Consider the following 22,431-nt stretch of genomic DNA (forward strand, 5'->3'; position numbering starts at 1 on the left):
TTCTCCCACAGGTCGTCATATTATGTCGATGAAAACCAGAAATAAAGAAACACATCACAGCACTACCGACATTTGTTCGTTTGCTCGTTTGGCTTCTCAATGCTTCTGTTGCTTTTTTGTTGAAATTAATAAAAAAAACTTGCTTATTACTTTTACTTTGTTATTGTTGTTCTGTTCTGTTCTGTTCTGTTCGCTTTTGTTATTGTTTTCTGTTTTTTTTTTTTTTTTTTTTTTTGGTAATAATGTTTGAGCAAAATATTCCCTTTGGCAATTTACAGGTTGTCAAAGTATTTCCGTCCGTCCATTGTTTGCTCCAATATTTGTCTATCTGTCTCAGAACAAGTCGAAATTTATTTACTCTAAAGAATATTTTGTCGTTGTCGAGCTCCGAAGGAGGACATAATTTCCTTAAAGTCTCACAGGATTTAAACTTATTTTGTTATCTTCAAGTGATGGTATGTGTGGGGATGCATCAGGATATTTTTTGCTATTACTACTACGACGAAAGTAGAAGGGAACTTGTTACGAAAACATCCGTTTTCCGTTTTATGAAAAAAAAAACATTTTTGAAGTTTTGGTTGAAACAATTGTCTGTTGTTTGACGGACAAATTTGTAGAGCAAATTGTTTTCGGGAGAAAAACAAACAATTTGTAAAATATTTATGAAAATTGTTGAATATTTTGTTGTTGTTGTTTACTTGGAAATCCTTTGGGTAATGGAAACTTTTTGTAGTTTTGACTTACCGCTAGAACTTTTGTAAATACTGAGGGATTTTAATATGTAAAAATATTTTTAGATGTGCACCAAGGAGAGTATAAATTTCAAAATTAAATATTTGCGGTATATCATGGTTTTTGTGTTGAAATCATTTGGACGTAAATTCAGCAAAAATTCAGGACCCCTACCAAAAAACTTCTTATTACAAACTTAAACAAGTATTACAAACAACGAACCTTTTATACTATCCAGAAATTTCAACACGTATGTTGGAAAATACGGTGGAATCTTCAAAATGGGACAGTACTTTTATATGGAGGCAATGTCAAAACATGGATTTATATGGAATCAAAATGGTAACAATTTGTTGATTCAATATCAAGCGAATAGAATGTCCCGTGTGATCTAAATTATACACATCGAAATCTCTTGCAGTTCGATGGTGGCACCAATGGATCCACTCCTTCTGGTATCTCAATCAGAAAGTGTCAAAAATATGACAATTTGTAACTCTTACTTGAAGCAAATACAATTTACACATACAAGTATTTGTATGAAATATAGATCAAGACCGGGATTCAACGGTCCACTCCTTCGCGTACCTCGAAATTTGGACATCGTAATATTTTACCTAAACAGGATTAAGTACGAAGATTGAACTCATCAGTCCACTCTTTCAGGTACCTCTCTCACAAAGAATCGAAATTTGTTTGTCGAAAAAATACTAAAACTTTGGACTAATAGGGGTTTATACCTCTTAAAGACACACCTTCTTTGCCTCACACCCTACTTCATTCCATTTTCCACTAAGTGAAACATCAGTGACAACAAGGTTTTCTTCTTATTTTAATAATTCAGATGGCCCACATCTGTTGAAGTGTCAAAGATCCTTTTTGTAGCAATGACGTGGTTTCACATTGTTGCAGATGGTTACCAATTGGGTTAGCTATTCGGGATGGAGATACATGTCCTTACTTCTTACTTTCATTTACATTTAGTACTCACAATTGCTGTTGTTGTTGGTTTTACCAGTACTGTGTGGTTGCTTACATTAGATGAGGTTATTTTTTGGAGTCGTTGTTGCTGTTTTTATGTCTTTTAAAACATTTTCGTTGCTTTATAGCTTTATGTTTCTCATGGGGGAAATTAATAATTTTCTTGGCAGCAGCATCATCAGCAACATCATCAACAGTGGCAACAGAAAAAGCAACAACACAAACATTATCTTACAAATGCAAAACAGAAGAGAAACAACAACAAAAAAGCAAATGACTGTGTGAGAAAAATGTTAATAATTATAGAAATGAAGGGTCGCGTAGAGGGACATTAGTGGAACGAACAACCAAGTTGGTGGTGCAATGTTTTTATGAGTCTCTATATTTGCTGGGACATTTTTGTTGCTAATTTTGTATTAATATTTCTAATTAGTCATATGCAGATTGGACTTTGTAATTGTAGTCGCTATAAAGGAAGATTAAAAAACTATATCGAATGATTTGTTGTTGTAGTAGTCGTAGCAAATCCTTTGGATTAATAAATACAATTAATACTTGTTTTAATGTTGGCATTCGGTCTTCGACATTTCGAAGAATTTTGAGATGATCATGTAAAACCAATGGGATCACGTCATCGAAAGATTCTTGTGTGGAATTTCCAATGTCTGCCGGTGAGTCTGTTGAAATTATTCATGGTGTTTGAAATATTTAAGGTAGAGTTTAGAACTTTAAGACAAACATATATTTGCAGAGATAGGATTGCACCACTATGAACTTTAATTAGGAATGTCATTATGCAAAAAAAATAAAAAAACAAAAAACTCGAAAAATTGAAAAATTTTCAATATGTATTTGTCGGCTATTTGGTACTACAATATTTTGGAGACTTTCCATTCCCCCCACGTAATGGATGGGATATTTTTAATGCAATGTCAGTATGAAATATGAATGTAGAAAATTATTTCTTCATGAAATCTGTCTACTCCTCTTTATTACATCCTTGTAATAGTATGAGGCTGACAGATTTCAACGGACTTTTGTTTACATTTTGCTTTTGCGCCACCTTTAGGCATCTTTGTGTCAACAAACATTGTTAGTATTACTTGATTATCTTTCGTTGTTACCGGCTGGCTACACGCACATATTGTTGTGATCGGGCTATATACAGGCTACTATACAGTTAATATCGTTACCAATAAATACTCGGCATTGGTCGAAACCCTTTACTAAAACTATTGTGTTTTATTTATTTCTTTTATTTTATTGATCACGAGTGCGTATTGGACGCACTGACTCTATTGGGAGAATCTGTTGCACTATACCTGCCACCACCCAAGTCCCTATAGTGCGGACTTATCATTCATTTTCAGAGGCATTATTTCGTATATGCCCCATATCGCCGAATTGTTTAAACCAAAGTGTAATAAGTCTCTCTGAATTAATAAAGTGATACCAACAATTAGGATTTACACTAGAGTTTAATCGGGATGTTATAGGAAATTGGGCAGAATACATAGTTAAGTTTTTGAAATAGATAGGAGAACTTCAATCAGGAAGGACCCATTATAAATGAGGATGTATATAACATTTATCGTTTACACATTTATCGCTGGATACACCATAAATCGCATTAAATATAGAATTTTGAAATTTGGTACATACATTGGGACATCTAATAGAAAGTTTGGTATAGCGAATATCTTTAATATATATAAGAGCTTAGTGATAAGTGAGTGACTGACCGATTATCTCCCAGACGAAACGGATGAAGCAAGAAGCTTGAAATTTTGATTTTGGTAAGGCTGGATGTTTGGAAATTCGAACTAGGAGGGTACCAGAAGTACTAAAATGTACTACATAAAACATTACCAAATTTAGTTCTAATTGTATATATGGGAAATTACAAAAATCTTTTAAATTCCTTGAAGCTGAGGTTTGCAAGGTTATAACTCGCGAAATATGAACATATTGCATATAATTTAAATTCAATTCTATTAAATGAAGTGTTCTTGTCAAAATCTTAAAATATTGGTAATAAATAATAAGTTGCGTGGAAGCTGTGATGGTGGTAATGTAAAAAAATAGGTGAAAATGTGTTGAAGCCAACGAGTTTTTTTGTGTTCGTTCCCGATTTGTGGCTAAACTACACAACGCACGCACATGTGATCAGTGACTAAGTTGCAGAATACCCCATGGACAATATGGTTCCAATGTATCGATATAATCACTGCATCCACCCAAAATGGATGCTGACATTTTGAAGCCGGATTTTCCTTGTTTTTTGAATTTTTCTTATAATTTGGATGCGCATCCAGATAATAGAATAAACTAAATATAGGATTGTAGAACTCGTGATTCTGCTTCGTTTAGTGTATATCTCATGAATGTGCTCACTGTAGCTTCTTTGCAATTGGGTTCCAAAGACAAAAATTTGCTGCGTAAATTTTTATAAAAAACATATTTTTTGAGTCTAAAATTAAGAAAGTCCATTCAAATTCCGTGGAACCCCGCGTGATTTTAGTTTTTTTACGTGCCGGATCTAATGAGCCCACCCATGTTCAATTCCGTCTAATAAAACGGCGGATATAGGTACCTTGAATGTGGGAAAAACTGCAAAAACTTATTTTGACAAATTCGCGTAAATAATCGCGGTTTTCTTCGAATTAATTTTACATGCATTTATGCTTGTATTGTCAAATTCGCGAATCTGTGTGGAAATAGGCCAAAAATACATCGATACGCGAATAATATGCGTATTTTATCCAAAATTGATTGTGGAGGCACATCCGCGGTTCTTAACTGATCCTTTTAAAATAGGTGTCATTTTGTGTATTTTCATAGGAGATTACTGAAATCGGATGCGCATAAAAATCGTATGCACGTTGCGTGATTTTTAGCCATTATTAGGGTTTTTGCATAGTAAAGTGCATCGAGTGGCACACTTTGACCTCTATATTAAACATCGAAATATTCATAATTATTGAAAGACATTGATTCGGTTTATACGAAAATCGCATGCGCATCAACTGATTTCAATTAATTCGCGAATCGCAAGCTTTTCAATATTGATCATTTTTATGTATTGTAAGTGCAATATATTTAGCCATTAATGACGTCGAAACTCTTATCAGATGAATCTACCGATATTTAACAATCATCTAAAAGAATTTGCAGAAGAAAGCGTCGTATATTTTAGAAGATTAAGGCAAAACCGTATCCTCTTAACCATACTAAAAAAATCGAAAATTCAGAAAAAAATTTGTTTTAATTCAAAAATTAATTTATTTTATTTTCCGATATCTTCATGTTTCTATGTGTTTTTCGCGACAATTAAACCGTATTTCAGTGTGATTTTACTACTATGCAAAGAAAACAATGGTGTTTAAGCATTTGTGAAGAAATTCGCGAATTACAACGAATAGGAATCCATTTAATTTATATTTGAAATATAAGATTTAAAACCGCTATAACTTTTGTGCGCATCATCCGAATTTGTGAACGCGAACAGATTTCGAATCAGCACATTTTTCTTAACCTATGTACCAAAAATCATAAATGTGCTCGCAAAAAAATTTTTCAAAATTTTTTTAATGGAATTTTAAAAGAATTTTGTAATATCCCATATATTGAACATAAAATTGTATACAGTTTGGGAAGTCGTGTTGATATATGGAAGTGGTTTTAGAAATTCGTACTTATGGGTACTAAGTGGTACCAAATTTAGTCAAATTAGAAATACGATTTATATATGTACTCTTGTAAATGTGTACTTATGTGTTAGAAAAGTGCTAAATGGAACTAATTGTGGAACCTTATGGTACTTGCTAAAATATATAATAGGAAATCTGATCACTTTGGAATCTGTATAAAGGAAATAAGAAAGAGATTTCGCAAATTTGTGCTTACGTGTATGAAGACTACTAGATGGTAAAAAACTTGATATTAGATGTGGGAATAGGATTGAAATGGCAATCAAAATATTATATATGCAACAGAATTCTCCAGGGATTCAGAGATTAAGCCCCTTGAGATCGATTTACATTTAATTATGATTGTGCTTTTGATCGATATTCAAGTCCCAGTACTAAATTCTAGAGTTGGTTTTTTTGGAATACTTTGTTTACATCCATTTCTAGTTTTTTATAATAATAACACTTTTAACTTTTTAAAGTTTTACTCCCTAAAAGTTTCCCAAAAAAGTGAATTCTAATTAATTCGATGCTTTAAATACAAAAGAACGGATAATTATAATTATTTCGTTCAAGAAGCAAGAAGTTTAAAACACTTCCACCAGAGAATAAACATAACTTTTAATGAATTTACAAATTCAAGCAACAAAGAAACAGTTATAAACAGTCAAAGTTTAAATTTATTATCCACAAACAAACACACAAACATCTCACGGCAAGTAGATTCAGATTCACAACCGGCTGGATACTAAACCTCTCCAAAATGAAGTTAATGCCGAAAGCAATTATCTTTACCAGCAAACCAGAAGCAATGAAATGGAATAAAACCGACTGGAATGAAATGAAACGGAATGTATTCTAGATGTTGAATGAAAATTATAATTGCAAACAACATCCATCCAGAACAACCCGTCATCATCGTAGCCATCATCACAAGCACAAGAAGACGTTGTATTAAGCTCGGCATCTTGAAAGTCATGAATGTACTATCTTTATGGCCACGATGGAAACAACAACAACAACGACAATGGCTTCTGTGATGATGGTCTGTAGTCGAAGAACCAGAAAAACAAAAATATCCATTATCCATCCTGTAATAAAATGTGGTCTATGGCAATAACAACTTGGCCTATTCGTCATCATCATCATCACCTTACATTTAATAAGCAGCACTTAGACCCTAGGGCTGTTGAAACAACATCAGATAAAGTTAAATTAGTTCTTATGCCCTGTTAGACAGACTAACTATTGACACACTCTTAGATGTCAAATCAGCGGACATTACACAGCGCATTTACACGCCTGTAGCGTTTGTTTGTCATATTTTTAGTACAAATTTGTCTTCTTGTTATTCCAATTTCGCATTACTTGTGCACTTTCTTAAGTTGTGCAACATTTATCGCAAAAAAATATCACAATTTCAAAATTCTAAAAATATATAGAGAATTTTTCTAGAAAAAAAGAACTGAACAGATGAAATTATAAAACAAATATGTAATTTCCAAGAATTTCTCCTCATCCTCAAGAGTAAAAGATGGGTACATTTAAGTGCTAGAGTATGTCAGTCGCCCATCGTGTTCACAACTTTAAATATGGAACGATGCAAAATATTTTGCACAACATCAAATGTAATGCGATGAGACAAATTTCTTGTTGGCACTTGTAATTTTGGAATGAGGAAATTTGTTTGTAATTTCTATTTATACCCTTCACCACACTGTGGTACAGGGTATTATGTCTTTGTGCATATGTTTGTAACAGGCAAAAGGAAACGAGATAGACACATGGTTCCTTTTGAGAATATGCATAGAATCACTTTTTAAGTCGATTTATGCATGTCCGTCCGTCCGTCCGTCCGTCTGTCCGTCTGTCCGTCTGTCCGTCTGTCCGTCTGTCTGTCCATGTTAAATTGTAAACAAAGTACAGGTCGCATTTATGATCCGAATTGGATGAAATTTGGCATAGGTCACTTATTCGGCCTAAGGACGAACCCTATTGAAATTGGGAAAAATCGGTTCAGATTTAGATATAGCTCCCATATATATATTTAACCGATTTAATGTAAACGGTCCCTATATATCTTTCGATTTGCACGAAATTTGGTACAGCCTAATCATTTACGTCTAGAATGATGTCTGCCAAGTTTCATGAAAAACCAGATTTAGATATAGCTCCCATATATAGTTTCGTCCGATTTCATGTAAATGGTGCAGCAAAGTCCACATATATCTTTTTTTTGCACGAAATTTGGTACAGCCTAATCATTTAGGTCTAGAATGATGTCTGCCAAGTTTCATGAAAATATATAAATTGTAGATATAGCTCCCATATATAGTTTCCGATTTCATGTAAATGGTGCATCAAAAGTCCCTATATATCTTTCGATTTGCACCAATTTTGGCATAACGTACTGAATTGAGCCTAGAATTATGTCTGCCAAGTTTCGTGAAAATCGGTTCAGATTTAGATATAGCTCCCATATATAGTTTCGTCCGATTTCATGTAAATGGTGCACCAAAGTCCCTATATATCTTTCGATTTGCACAAAATTTGGCATAACGTACTGAATTGAGTCTAGAGTGATGTCTGCCAAGTTTTAAGAAAATCGGTTCAGATTTAGATATAACTCCCATATATAGTTTCGTCCGATTTCATGTAAATGGTGCCCCAAAGTCCCTATATATGATTTGCACGAAATTTGGCATAACGTACTGAATTGTTCATAGAGTGATGTCTGCCGAGTTTTGAGAAAATCGGTTCAGATTTATATATACCTGCCATCAGGGACGTACACAGGGGTTTATAATAATAACATATAGCTCCCATTTATAGTTTCGTCCGATTTCATGTAAATGGTGCACCAAAGTCCCTATATATCCTTCGATTTGCACGAAATTTGGCATAACGTACTGAATTGAGCCTAGAGTGATGTCTGCCAAGTTTCGAGAAAATCGGTCTATATAGCTCCCATATATATTTCATGTTAATAGTTCTGTTTAATATACCCATAGTGGTGAAGGGTATCATATAGACGGCCCCGTCCGACTTTACTGCTTTCCTTACTGGTTTTTTTTTCTTTTTGTGTAGAAAATATGTGAAACGTTGGGATAGAGAGGAGACATAGAATAAGTCAAGAACAACGACAATCCAGATTTGCATCTGATCTGGTATTCCAGACGAGGCATGCCAATGGAAGATTCTGAAGGGACTACACGCTAGTTTCCGAAAGATCTGTAACTGACCCAAATTATTACAATGGGATTCGATCTGGTCTGGGGGTGGAGAATTCCTATTGGAGTTGAAAAACCTTGCTGGGTATATGAAAACCCCAGAAGGAAAAATTCACCATTCATTTTTTTTGCTGGCGACCCTATAATACTTGAAGTAATATCTTCAATTGAAGATATATAAATTGTATTTTTTGAGATTAACTTTTTTCTGTAACATTGAGTGTTCGAACAATTTGAGAACTGATTCTTTTTTCCTCGAAATTTATGCTTTTTTCCGTATTTGGCATAACTATATATGTTATGAATTTATTGAAATGCATACATATCGTTAGCTAAAATGCAAAAAGGCGTAAGTAACAAAAAATTGAAAATTGACTTTTTGAATGAATATTGTGAATGTCAATAAACTACATGTGTTGACAAAGTTTTACACGTCTGCGGCCAAAAAAGTGCTTCTATTAACAAAAAACAAAACGACGTAACTACAAGTGGGTTTATAATAATAACAATTCATTTGAAATGTTTATAGTTGTCATTCAATACAGTTTTTTGCTTCTCCTACACAATTATGTTTTTGTTAGTTACCCCTTTTTGCATTTAAGCTAACGATATATGTATGTACATTTTTAGTGACTTGAAAGAGGTAAAGAGGGATCTTTATTGGATTATTGGACCCCACCTAAAATCTTATGACCAACATTTTTGTAGCATATTGCGAGAAAGAAAAATCGCATCTTCTCATATTGAAGTCCGGTTCAATAAATTAAGGACGAAAAGGACACACAAGAAATCGAGTTCGACAAAAAATGTAAAATGTAATCTTGAAGTATAATAGGGTCACCAGGACCACTGTTTTTTATCATTCGCACATATATTAAAAAAAATGTTGGAGGCCCATTTGACATATATTTTCTGATCAGGGTAAAATTTTATGTCGACTTAGGTTTGTCCGCCTGTATGCCCGCAAATGAAATCGCTGATAATATATTGTCAATGGGATATATCGGTTCTCCTTTTGGTATAATCCCCATATTACGATACTCCCGTTTCGAATATTTCAAAGTTTGTTTGCTAAATTTTCCTTTTTCGTACTTGTATTTTTTATAGATTTTAACAAGTTTTTCAGAAATTTTAATGCGAAATTTTAAAGAAAGGCATGCTCAAAAGATATATCTTCGGGAAATGCGTTAAAGTAAAAACTAACAGTATTAAGTGTATTTGTAGCAAGTTCATTATAATCAGATTAAAATATATAAATACTGAATGTTGAGACCGGATAAATTGTTTCTTTATAAAAAAAGTTCACTATATCCGTAGTTTGTTATAGGAGTTAAGATTTGTATGAAAGATATGTCTTAAAACTTTGGTGCCAGGAAAAGTGTTCGCTATAGACGAAGTTCGTTATAACCGGTGTTCGTTATAAGCGTAAACGACTCTACATACCTCTCATACATAATTTTGTCCTATTAACCAAAGACCCTAAGGCTGTCCGATTGCAATGGAGTTGCTATAAAATCGTCTTGAATATTTGAAAATATCTCCGACATCTCTTAATGTAGCAGAAGTTTCTGACAGAATTTGTATTATACTTGTCTGTAAGTCCACCAAAAGTTTACTTCGACTCGAATCTTACTACATAAAATATAGAAAAAATTTATATCCTGGAACATTGCTACAATATTTACGTGTGCATCTACAACATGTTGTCACATTTTGCAGTAACAGGAGATTATTTTTTATTGATGACAAAATTTTGTAAAAATTCTCTGCCTGTTCATTCTTTGGTTCTTGTGACAGTCAGAAATTTCCCCAATGCAATATGTCAATGTAGTTTGTCATAAAAATTAGGCACATTTTAGGAAATGAATATAAAGTGAAAAGAGAAGCACAAATTGGTGCTGTGAAAACAGAGAATTGTCATTTAAGGATTAAAAGTGATTACTACGAAATGCGGAAATCGATGCTATTTGTGGTTTTTCGATGAGTCATTGGAAAAAAATACAGTTTGTGCATATGAGAAATAAAACAGACTAAATCACATTTTGATTAAGATGTAATATTAAATCTAGAGCAAATATGAATTGCTTTAACTAGTTAAATCTTTTATTTTTATTTTCAAAATTTCACAATATTTTCTAGATCAAAGTGAAACCTTGTAAAATGATTATGGCATTTTTTGTCTTACTTATCTAAAATACAGATTAATATTTTTTTAGTTTTGTTAATTGTAAATTATAGAATACATGCCATTCAACCATAGAAATGTGATTTACATGAAATGATGATGTTTTTTTGTAGAACAACTTTCCAAATAATAGCCTCATATACACGCTGACGAAATATTTCCATACTGCGAAAAATGCATTAAATTATTATAATTCACCACGTTGTTGCGAAGGGGTGAAGTGTAGTTTCCATTGTGCCACCACAATGCGATAATGGCAGTGATGACGAAAATAATGATGATGTCTGAGAAGTAGGAGGCGGATCAGCATCAACAATATGCCATGAAAAAATATATATACATGTGGGATATTCCATCGAAAATTATGAAATTTGAAAAAAAATATAGTAGAAAACCAAGACTAAGTCTGACAATATCCAAAAAATATATAGATCAGATCAAAAGTTCTGATTTATCATCTAGATCTGAAATGTAATTAAGTTAAACCCTTTTTGATAATAACGTATGATTCTTTGAATAGCAATGTATGTGCAAAAGCTCTTTAACATTGTAAGTTCTCTCGTGATATGAGTACACAGCCGGACATGGCTAAATTCTTATCTAGTATATATCCACTTTGGGGTCTCAAATTTAATATACATTCCACCTTATGGTGGACGGTATAATTAGATAGTAAATTTTACATGTACTTTATTTGTCGACTATATTATGTACCGTATAATTCTTACGTAACAATCAAAAAAATGAGATTTGAGAATAAATGTTATTTCCAAATTTCTGATAGGACCAAATTTCAACAATTCAATACAATAGCCTTACAACATACGAGTAGTTGTGTCGATTATAAACATTCATTAATATTGGAACATCTCATATTCGTTATGGGAAGCAAACATTTGCTGAAAAAAATCTACAAGAGTTTCCATGCAATTTCAATGGAAAGTGAGAAAGTGCATTGGGGAAGCGCGCTATTCACACACTTTCTCACATGACAAAGTATTTCAATAAAATAAAAAATGTACAATTCACCATATAACGATGTGATACCAAGGAAAGGAAAAAGAGATCACAAAAAGCACACATATATGGATATATTTATGTATGTATATATGAATGCATTCATGTGTACATGTGAATCAAATGCAACTATCTGCATGTCTAGAATTTGAATTTGATTTTCTTATTGTTGTTGCCGAGTGGCATTGCATTTTCATTGTTGTTATGAAAAATAATTTTGTAAAGCATTTGAGACGGAATGAGGAGGCATCACACATTGCTTTGCAGTTTGCCATTTGTTCAACTCTACAATTTTGTATTTCCCAGTTGGTGTTTTGGGTGTTTACACAACTAGTCTCATCTCCTCTGAAAACGATTTCCAACAATGGGACATCATACAATAGACCAATTGAAGCCTTAAGGGGTTGACAGACTTTGGTGCTGGACCAGTTGTCTCTGTTGGCAGAGAAACGTAGGAATATGTTCTATATCATCCTAATATCCATCCATCCGACCATCTATATGTGTCCACCCATTGTTCGACATGAATACAAATCCTACAATAAATGCAACCAACGAATGAACAAGTAAGTCATGAATAGAAATACTCAGTCAACATGCCGAGCTGACTGCCTGACTGATGGAGACGCCACAAGGAAAATTGACATATTGCTGCGAATACCAGGCGGTAGTGGTGATGGTGGGCTAGCCATAGTCGGGATTTTCTGTCATTGCTGTTACCATAACTTACAATCTCATAAATGCCCACTTTGCGCACTCGTTTTCAGTTTAATGCCACGCCGTGATGCGACAACGTTGCATTGTCGAATGTGTTTTTAATAATTACAAATTGTTTTTCATTCCCCCGCTCCTTGTCCCACTGCTTGTGGCTGCAACTCCTTGGCTTTGCCTCTTATCGCACTTTATTTGTATCACGTAAACGGTTTACGATTTTTTTGTTGCCATTTTTATCTTTTGTTTCTGCTAGCTACTGTGCTGCTGTTGTTGTTTTTGTTTTTGCTTTGCAATTTTCAAACACTTTTCCACAAATGCCACTGCCATTTAAATGCCTTCTGAATGCATTATGAAGAGTAATGCAGAAATAATCCCCCTTATAGTCCAACCACTTTATTTACTTCCTTCTTATCCACAATTCGTCGAAGTGCGGGTACATCACTGGTATGATTGCCAGTCAGCCAACAGACCGATCAACATACACGCTCATAGAAAACAAATACAACAGCAACAACAAATAAATGGAAAAGCATTTGTCTAGTTTGTTGGTTTTGTTGCATTTTATAACGAAATTTGAAAATTTGCATGCAAATGAATTGAAAAATAGAAAATATATTGGAATAGAGTAAGTATTTATTAGCTTGGTGCGACAGGGGCGTTGCAATAACGTTTATCAAAGGGGATAATATGTTTCCTCAAATTAATATATAGATATATATGAGAACGGTAAAAACAAAACAAGTGACAAATTCGTTAAGATCAGCCGGGCCGAACTTTTTGTACACTCCAGCACTCATAAAAAACACGCTTTAAAAATCCTTAAATAGGCCAGGACCTTTTTATTGGGAAACTTGTTCACGTTCTGAAAAAAACAATGTTCTAAATTGCGAATGCTTTTTTATTCTATGCGAATAAAAAATATAAATTTTAAGTCAATTTGGTTGAAACACTCCTTAAAATGCCGAAAATTGGAATTTAGCTTTATGCGGGGCTACCCTAAAAAGTGGACCAATATTGATAATTTTCTACCCAGTGAGAATCCAAAGTACCAAATTGCAGCTGAGTAGGTTGATAAACGTGAGCAAAAGCATCAAAATGCCTTTTTATGAGGTCTAAAAAGGAGTAATAGTGCAGCAACATTTCAAGGCTCTGTTTTATTTATTGTTGAAATCACGACATAGTGATTGTCCTGATATATTTAAATGTTTAGGTTTTGGAATAACTTGGGTAATAGTTTTCATGTTATCTTTCACAAGTCACGTTAGCCATCCTTGAATGTTAATTTTTATACTCTCCACCATAAGGTGGAGTCATTCCGATCGCAACTCCTCGACATATTCCCGGAGACCCAATATACTTGATCAGATGCTATATTGATTTTAAACAGTGTAAGTACATTTTCACCAAATTAGCTGTACCAAAAACGATCAATATTGAGTTAAATTTCGGGGTAAGCCTTATACAGGGTGAGATGAAAAAACTGCAACCAACTTCAGACTGCTGTCATTTCTAAGCCACTCGTCCGACAGCTGTTAAAATTATTCCAGTGATAGCTCATTATATTGTTTACAAGCGTATATAAGAATTTTGGTGATAATTTTTCAGAAAAAAAGTTATTCGTAATGGAATACAAGCGTCATATTGTGATTTCTTTATATTTGGCTGGAAAACCCCAAGTGGCTACCGTTAGAGCACTCCAGCATTTAAATGTGAATATATATTTTGTGTCTCGTACCATCGCTCGTTACCGTGATACTGGTATCGTAGCCCGACGTAAAGGAAGTGGGCGGAAGAAAACAGAAACATCAGCAGAAATGGTTCGAAAATAAGGAATCGACTTGATCGAAACCCGCGTCACAGTGGCCGAAAAATGACTCATGAACTGAAAATATTGCAATATTCCATTCGACAAATTCAAACAAAATTATCGTGTTTACTTGCCAAAGAGGTCAGCTGAAAATGTGCACCTTCGGTTGGCCATCAGAACTCAAGCGCCGGCACCGTGGCATCAGAATAAATGCCGAATATTATCGCGAAAATATTCTGGAGGGTGTATTAAAGCATTGGGCACACAAACATTTTGGCCGCGGACCTTGGACATTCCAATAGGACTCAGCACCATCGCACTCAATACGCACCACCCAATAATTAGGTTCCTCGTTTCATTTCCAGCGCACAATGAGAGATTGTGGTGGCAATCTCCGCTTCGCCGGGAATGGGCCAAAATACCGAAGAGCAACATTGGGGCAGCGTGTTACGGTTGAAGGCTATAATTCGTGCCAAAGTTGACCAATTCGAACAAATATAAACATGCTTTCATTCAATAAAATTAAAAAAAAAAAATTTAAAAAATATTTTATATTTTTTATTGGGAGCCAAATCTTCCTATCAAATATTTACTATTACATAGCCTCCATATAATAGTCCCGAATTGATACGTATGTATTTAGAATGTCAACCTCAAAGTGGAAGTTATGTGTTTTATGTCCAGCTGTATATCGGAATCTGGCAACGCTACCTCCACCACAAGGTGTAGTGTCCCTCTTTATGCAATATTCATATCCTTGATCAGAATAATATTCTATGCCGGTCTGGCTGTTGTAATATTTTCGTTTATTGGTTCTCTTTTGAAGAAATTTGTATTTTTTGTTAAAAACAATGTGGAACAATATTGGAATGCTTGTCAAAGTCATGCCAAAAGCATTTCCAATTAGCTAACTTATAGTGACCCCATGGAAATAGGCCAACTACGCCTATGTTTTCTGGATATGAAAAGTAGCAATTTCAGTCGTCTATAATATTCAATCAATGTCTCGATAAAAGGGATAAATGATGCATGCTAATCATTTCGGTTGCATTCATTTCGAGTTTACATTGTTTCATAACTCTCCCACATGTGTACATGAGTTGTAAGACTAATAAATATCCAGTAGTGGCATAACAATAACAACACAAATTACCATTTAAATAATTATTATTTAATATTTAATTATTGCCAGCATGCCATTATCAATATTTTGTTATATTGTTTGATTGTTGTTACATTTGTATGTCATGCATAAAAATTTACTAATATTTGTATGTAATGTTTTTGTTTTTTCTTTACATTAAATATTGGCGCAATGTTATTTTCTTAATTTGGCGAAGAAGAAGAAGAGGAAAATTAATTACATAACTATTGGCTGGAATATCTTAGCCAAAAAAAGCTAAAAGTAATAATTACATATTGTTTGGCTTTGCCATGTCTTACTAGAGAGAAAAAAAAAACAAAAAACAAATAACACAAAAACGTGAGTACATTTGTAAGCCCATTTCGCATTCATATAACTTAATTAGTAGCCTCTAATGATGTTGAAGTAGCGAAGTACATGAATTTGCCAAAGTGCGAGTACATAAATATTTGTGCAGATACAACAGAATAAGATGAAGGCAAACAATAGCCAAAGCATGGTAATATAAAAAACCATTGTTGAATGTCTTGCAAAATATTTTAATTTTTGTGGAAATTATGTAGAGGGTAGGCATTGTTATTTTATTTATGTATGTTTTATTGTTTGATGTAATTATGGGTGAAGTTAGTTTTCGCGAAATGTGTAATAAGACATTAAATTATTTAACAATTTTTAGTTTCAACAGAAGAAGGTTAGGATTTTAATTTCTAAAAAGGAGTTATTATCACTCCTTCTTAGAAATTTAAAATCAGAATAAAATAGCTTATAAATTAATTTATACTGAAAATCATAAATTCCTTTAAATTAGTAAGACAACCGACATATAAAATATATTATTATATTAATCTCTAATGGTATTTTTGATTTTGTTTCGATTTTTGGTTTTAATGCCATAATGACAGCCTTGTAATAGACGTAGAAGGTCCAATGAGATATAAATAATTTGATCAGAATAAAATTCATTGTCGATATATCTGACCACGATTTTATAACTGCACTGTCTCATTTTTGGCATTTTAAATACCCTAGTCATAAGGAGCTGTAATTAAGCATTCCGGGTTCTTGGAGTGTGACCAATTAAATATGAAAATTATAAATATAGGTTAAAAAGCGACCTCTTATTTTAATGATACTAGTCCGTGTAGGGATCTCAACCGATTTGTTCTAAATGGTTATTCCCCGGTGGGGAATAATTTCTTTATGAGTCAGTTGCAGGACCTGATTGAAGAGTATGTCCATCTACCTAAGACATTATATTATTCCACCAGTATCAAAAGTGTTAAACGCCGTTCTTCCAAAACAAAACACATATCACTGGCTTAACATATTAAGGCAATAAGTCCCAATTCCAAGATTTTCCAGGAGAGACAAAAACAATCAAATTTTTTTTGAATAAAGATTTGTATGTTGATTTTATTTGGGCAAAGGCAAAATGAACAATAAGTATTTGCGGAGGTATACGCCTTTTTTGTTATTTAGAGCTTTTTCTGTTGCGAACAGATATCGATAATTTTTTGTAGGAGGAATGGACACTCAATGAGAACTCAAATCGATTGAAAAACGCACCTAAAATTCCCAAATTAGCGAATAATGGGGGTAACGAAATATGGGGGCTATTCCTAAACTTGGCGTAATATTGATACTTTTTGTAGGGAGATTTTGTACCCAATCAGAGTCCCAAATATAAAACCAGTAAGGAAAGCTCAAAAGTCGGACGAGGCCGACTATATGATACCCTTCACCACTATGGGTACATGCAAGACCTGTTAATATCTACAATATCCTGTAGATATAGAAATGTCGCATACATCAGTCGGGAACTATTTCAGTACTCTGTGCAAAATTTTGTCTCAATCGGATAAATATTGACAGTATGGAGCTTCATTTACATAAAATGGGACGAAACTATATATAGCAGCTATATCTAAATCTGAACCGATTCCAACAAAATTTCACATACATCAGTCGGGACCTAATTCAGTACCCTGTGCAAAATTTTGCTTTAGTCGGACCACTCTTGGGAGTTTGGTGCACTATTTACATTAAATCGGTCGAAACTATAAATCGGAGATATATCTAAATCTGAACCTATTTCAACAAAACTTGGCATATAACTATCTAGACCTAATACAATACTCTGTGCAAAATTTTGTCTCAATCGGATCACTATTGGGAGTTTGGTGCATCAATAAGTTAAAATCGGACGAAAATATGTATGGGAGCTATATCAAATTCAATAGGGTTCGTCCTTGGGCCTATTAAGTGACCTGTGCCAAATTTCATCCAAATCGGATCATAAATGGGACCTATACTTTGTTAACAAAAATACATGGACGGAAATGGAAATCGACTCAGAAAGTGATTATATGATATCGATTTTTTCCCTACCCCTAAAAGGGGGCAAATATTAAACATTTTTGGGAGGGAGGTTTGTTACCATATACGACTACAAAAAACCAAATTACAAAAAATTTGGTTGAAAAACGCGCTCAAGAACCCCAAAATACCGAAAATTGGGGGGTACCCTTATATGGGGGCTACCCGAAAAAAATGACCTATATTTATAATTTATAGTGGAGAGATTTGCTACCTAATAAGAACTCGACGTACTAAATAACAGTCAATTCGGTCGAAAAATACGATCAGAACCTCCAAAATACCAAAAATTTGGGGGTACCGTTATATGGGGACTACCAGAACTGGACCTATATTCAAAATTTTTAGTGGAGTAATTTGGTACACAATAACAACCCAATGTACAAAATTTCAGAGAATTCAGATATAAAACGAGCTCAAGAACCCCAAAATACCGAAAATCGGGGGTACCCTTATATGGGGACTATCCGAAAAAATGAATCTATATTTATAATTTTTAGTAGGGAGATTTGCTACCCAATAAGAACTCAAAGTACCAAATTTCAGCGAATTCGGTCGAAAAATGCGATCAAACCCCCCAAAATACCGAAAATTGGGGGTACCCTTATATGGGGACTATCCGAAAAAATGGACCTATATTTATAATTTTTAGTAGGGAGATTTGCTACCCAATAAGAACTCAAAGTACCAAATTTCAGCGAATTCAGTTAAAAAACGCGCTAAATAAACTCAAAATACCGAAAATTTGGGGGGTACCCTTTTATGGGAGCTATGCCTAAACGTGGACCGATTTTCTCCAATTTCAATAGGGTTCGTCTTTGGTCCAATTAGGTGACCTGTGCCAAATTTCATCCAAATTGGATCATAAATGCGACCTGTACTTTGTTAACAAAAATACATGGACTGACGGACAGACAGACGGACATGCATAAATCGACTCAGAAAGTGATTCTTTGCATATTCTCAAAAGGTACCATGGGTCTATCTCGATAATTTTTGTCTGTTACAAACATTTGCACAAAGACATAATACCCTGTACCACAGTGTGGTGAAGGGTATAATTACAGGCAATTCGGTTAAAAAAATGTCCAAATCTACATTTCCAATTTTGGGGATAAAGTTACATGGGCGATAGCCTAAAAAATGGAGCAATATTGATAATTTTTTGTTGAAAGGTGTGCTACCCCATAATTCGGCTGAAAATCATATACAAAATCGTCAAAAAAGGTAGACTTAAAGTCTTTACATGATGTTAAGCAGGCGACATGTTATAAATTGGACTAAATGAGGTAACTTTATTTTCATTTTTCAGATCGATTTATTTTGACTTATTATACCTAACTGTATCAAAATATATGTATATTGACATATGCAGTCACATCTTATGGGCAATTAGAAAACTGTATGTGTTACATATAGTGACTCGGACTCCAAATAACGTCAAACCTTCCGTCCAAACAAATATTAGCAGGAAATCAGCTTCCTCTTACAAAGGTAACAACAAACAAAAACAGGAGCTTATGGAAAAATCCTGAGCTTAAAATTAACCCGAAGGACGAAAACCAACATGCTCTAAATGTGTTGCTTCCAAGTTTAGGTAGCTGCATAGAAAATCAGTTATGGCATGCTGAAGACTGATAAACTCTCGAGAAAGAAAATAGCATGCAGAGAAATAAGATGGAAACGAGAAGAAAACAATCTATAACATATCATCTGACTCCATCGCAGAAATAATTCATACACAGTCGGTCCAGAATGCCGTTGGAGTTGGAGCATTTGGTAACGGGGTTCGCGGTTCTCCCAGACAAAAATAAAAATATATGTATGTTTTGCCCAGAGTTATCCTATAATTCGGAATTATTAAACTACTATTTGGACGTGATTTCCGTTTTTATACCCTCCACCATAGTATGGAGGGTATATTAATTTTGTCATTCCGTTTGTAACTTATCGAAATATTCATTTCCGACCCTATAAAGTATATATATTCTTGATCAGGGTAAAATTCTAAGACGATCTAGCCATGTCCGCCCGTCTGTCCGTCTGTCCGTCCGTCTGTTGTAATCACGCTATCTTCTGAAGGAATTGAGATAGGATGCTGAAATTTTGCATAGGGTTGTCTTTTGTCTGCAGGCAGGTCAAGTTCGAAGATGGGATATATCGGTCTACGTTTAGGTATAGCTCCCATATAACAGTACCTCCCAATTTTCGGTATTTTGGGGTTTTTGATCTCGTTTTTCAACCGAATACGCTGAAAATTTATACATTGAGTTCTTATTGGGTACTTAATGTCTCCACAAAAAATTATAAATATAGGTCCACTTTTTCTGGTAGCCCCCATATAACGCTACCTCCTAATTTTCAGTATTTTGGGGGTTTTGATCGTATTTTTCCATCGAATTGGCTGTAATTTAGTATTTTGAGTTCTTAATAGGTACCAAATCTCTCTACAACAAAGTTATGTATATAGGTACATTTTTTCGGATAGCCCCCATATAAGGGTACCCCCAATTTTCGGTATTTTGGGGTTCTTGAGCGCGTTTTTCAACCGAATACGCTGAAATTTAATACATTGGGTTCTTAATAGGTACAAAATCTCTCCACAAAAAATAATAAATATAGGTCAATTTTTTCGGATAGCCCCCATATACGGGTACCCCCAATTTTCGGTATTTTGGGGTTCTTGAGCACGTTTTTCAACCGAATTCGCTGCAATTTGGTATTTTGTAGTCGTATATGGTAACAAATCTCCCTACCAAAAATTATTAATATTCGCCCCCTTTTTGGGGTAGTCCCCATATAACCCCCTTTTTTATATTAAAATAGTTATCTGATTTGTTGCGCGTTTTGGGTTTGGTTCTAAGACCCTTTTGTAATCATTTCAACTGCGGAGGATAGAGAGATAAAAAATTAGAACGTAAGGTTCGGTAGTGAACTATAGCCGCATTTAGACCTAGCCCCTGATTGGAGGTTCCAGAAGGAGTGGACCGATATTCCCCATCTTCGAATTTGAACTAAGCTTGGAAGAAATAATAAGATGGGCAAACTTCGGATGAAATCTAAATTTTCTGAAACGGATTTGGTCCAAATTTCTATGAGGCACATTTGCATCGTGTTAAAGTGTATACACCCTCATTAGCCATAAGGCTGAGGGTATAATTATCCTTTAAAAATTTCGAAAATTTTTATTATGGTTTACATAATCCGTTTTTAGAAATGTCGGTATAGGTCCACTTTTTGGTATGTTTCCTATATTTTCATTTATAGTACCTGTCAATATAACTATGGTGGAGGGTATCCAAAGTTCGGCCCGGCCGAACTTACCGCTTATTCACTTGTTCCATATATAATAGTTTTTCAAAATGAATTGTATGTTATGGATTTGTTGTGTTCCAATTGCGTGGAAAACCTCTCTAGGTCCCTAATTTTATAATTAGATCTAGTCCAGATTACTATATCGGATATGGAATTATAACTTAATTTTTCCTTATTTCTCTCAACATTCTTTTTACAAACAAATCGTTAGAAAAAATATTTGTTAACATTTTTGTCCACAAATAAATCTTCAAAGGCCGTTGATATATTTGCATTTGTTTGTGGTCTAAATGAAAATAAAAGTATATCACACAAGCGATTTAAATAATCTGGAGAAAAATGAGCAAAATGGCGCCATAGAAATAAAAATAAAAGGTGGAGTGCTAATCTGACATCAAAAGGACAAATAAATTATTGTCATTGGTTCAACGAATATACAGTATTCCACAATTTATAAATTACTTTATTTATTTTCAAACATATATATGTAAATACACACATATAGATAAACTTCCATATGTGTATAAAAATGTTTAAAACAATATTGTGCTGTTCGATTTAAAAATAAAACATTAAAACTTTTGATTTCAGGGTCATCACATCGAATATACATACCGAAAACTGAAGAGCTTCTCAAAGAAATTGCGTCCCATACTGGTTGTTGTCATCATTGTTTTATAAAATTCCATAAAATGCGATTAATCAGCTATTTGCACGAAAATAGAATTTTCGTATGTTTGTAAATTATAAAACGAGACATGAATGATGCAGATCATTCAATATTTTCCAATTTTATTTATTTATTGTTTTATTATTTGGTAATTTATGTTTATTATTTTATTTTATTGAGAACATTTAGAAAACATTTTTTTCTGCAAAAAATGAAAATACATTTGTCACAACAATGCTTTTGTTTTAAACAAAGACATCGAAGAAGTTGACGATCGCATGACACAATTTCAAAGTAATTGATAAACACTTTATTCGCACAGACACACACGCACACTTATATATCTGTGTGTACATCCATATTTTATGACGGGCAATGAATTTAATTAAGTGAAAATTTATTAAGATGACAATATTTGTGAATTTATGGAATATTTAAGAAAAAAAAAAACTAAAACAATAATTTGGGACATCGTACAATTAAGATGATTGATTAAATATTTTGGTTATTTCTCACATTGGTGTTATTTGAGTTATTTTTTTAATATAAATTTTTATTCACTTTGTACTTT

The 22,431-nt window shown here is 33.7% G+C and overlaps 1 protein-coding gene across 1 annotated transcript in view; it reads right to left on the minus strand.

The window, feature by feature from the left end:
* Positions 1–21,876, minus strand: part of LOC133329269 (protein sprint) — a 172,139-nt gene extending 150,263 nt beyond the window's left edge. Inside the window, exon 1 of the mRNA XM_061537759.1 lies at positions 21,806–21,876. Coding sequence (XP_061393743.1) covers positions 21,806–21,861 — 56 coding nt within the window. The 5' untranslated portion in view covers positions 21,862–21,876. The remainder of the gene's footprint in view (positions 1–21,805) is intronic.
* Between the last annotated feature and the right edge of the window lie 555 nt (positions 21,877–22,431).

The sequence above is a fragment of the Musca vetustissima genome, unplaced genomic scaffold (genome assembly GCF_032173495.1).
Source record: "Musca vetustissima isolate MV318-11 ecotype Yass unplaced genomic scaffold, APGP_CSIRO_Mvet_v1 utg44898, whole genome shotgun sequence".
NCBI lineage: Eukaryota > Metazoa > Arthropoda > Insecta > Diptera > Muscidae > Musca > Musca vetustissima.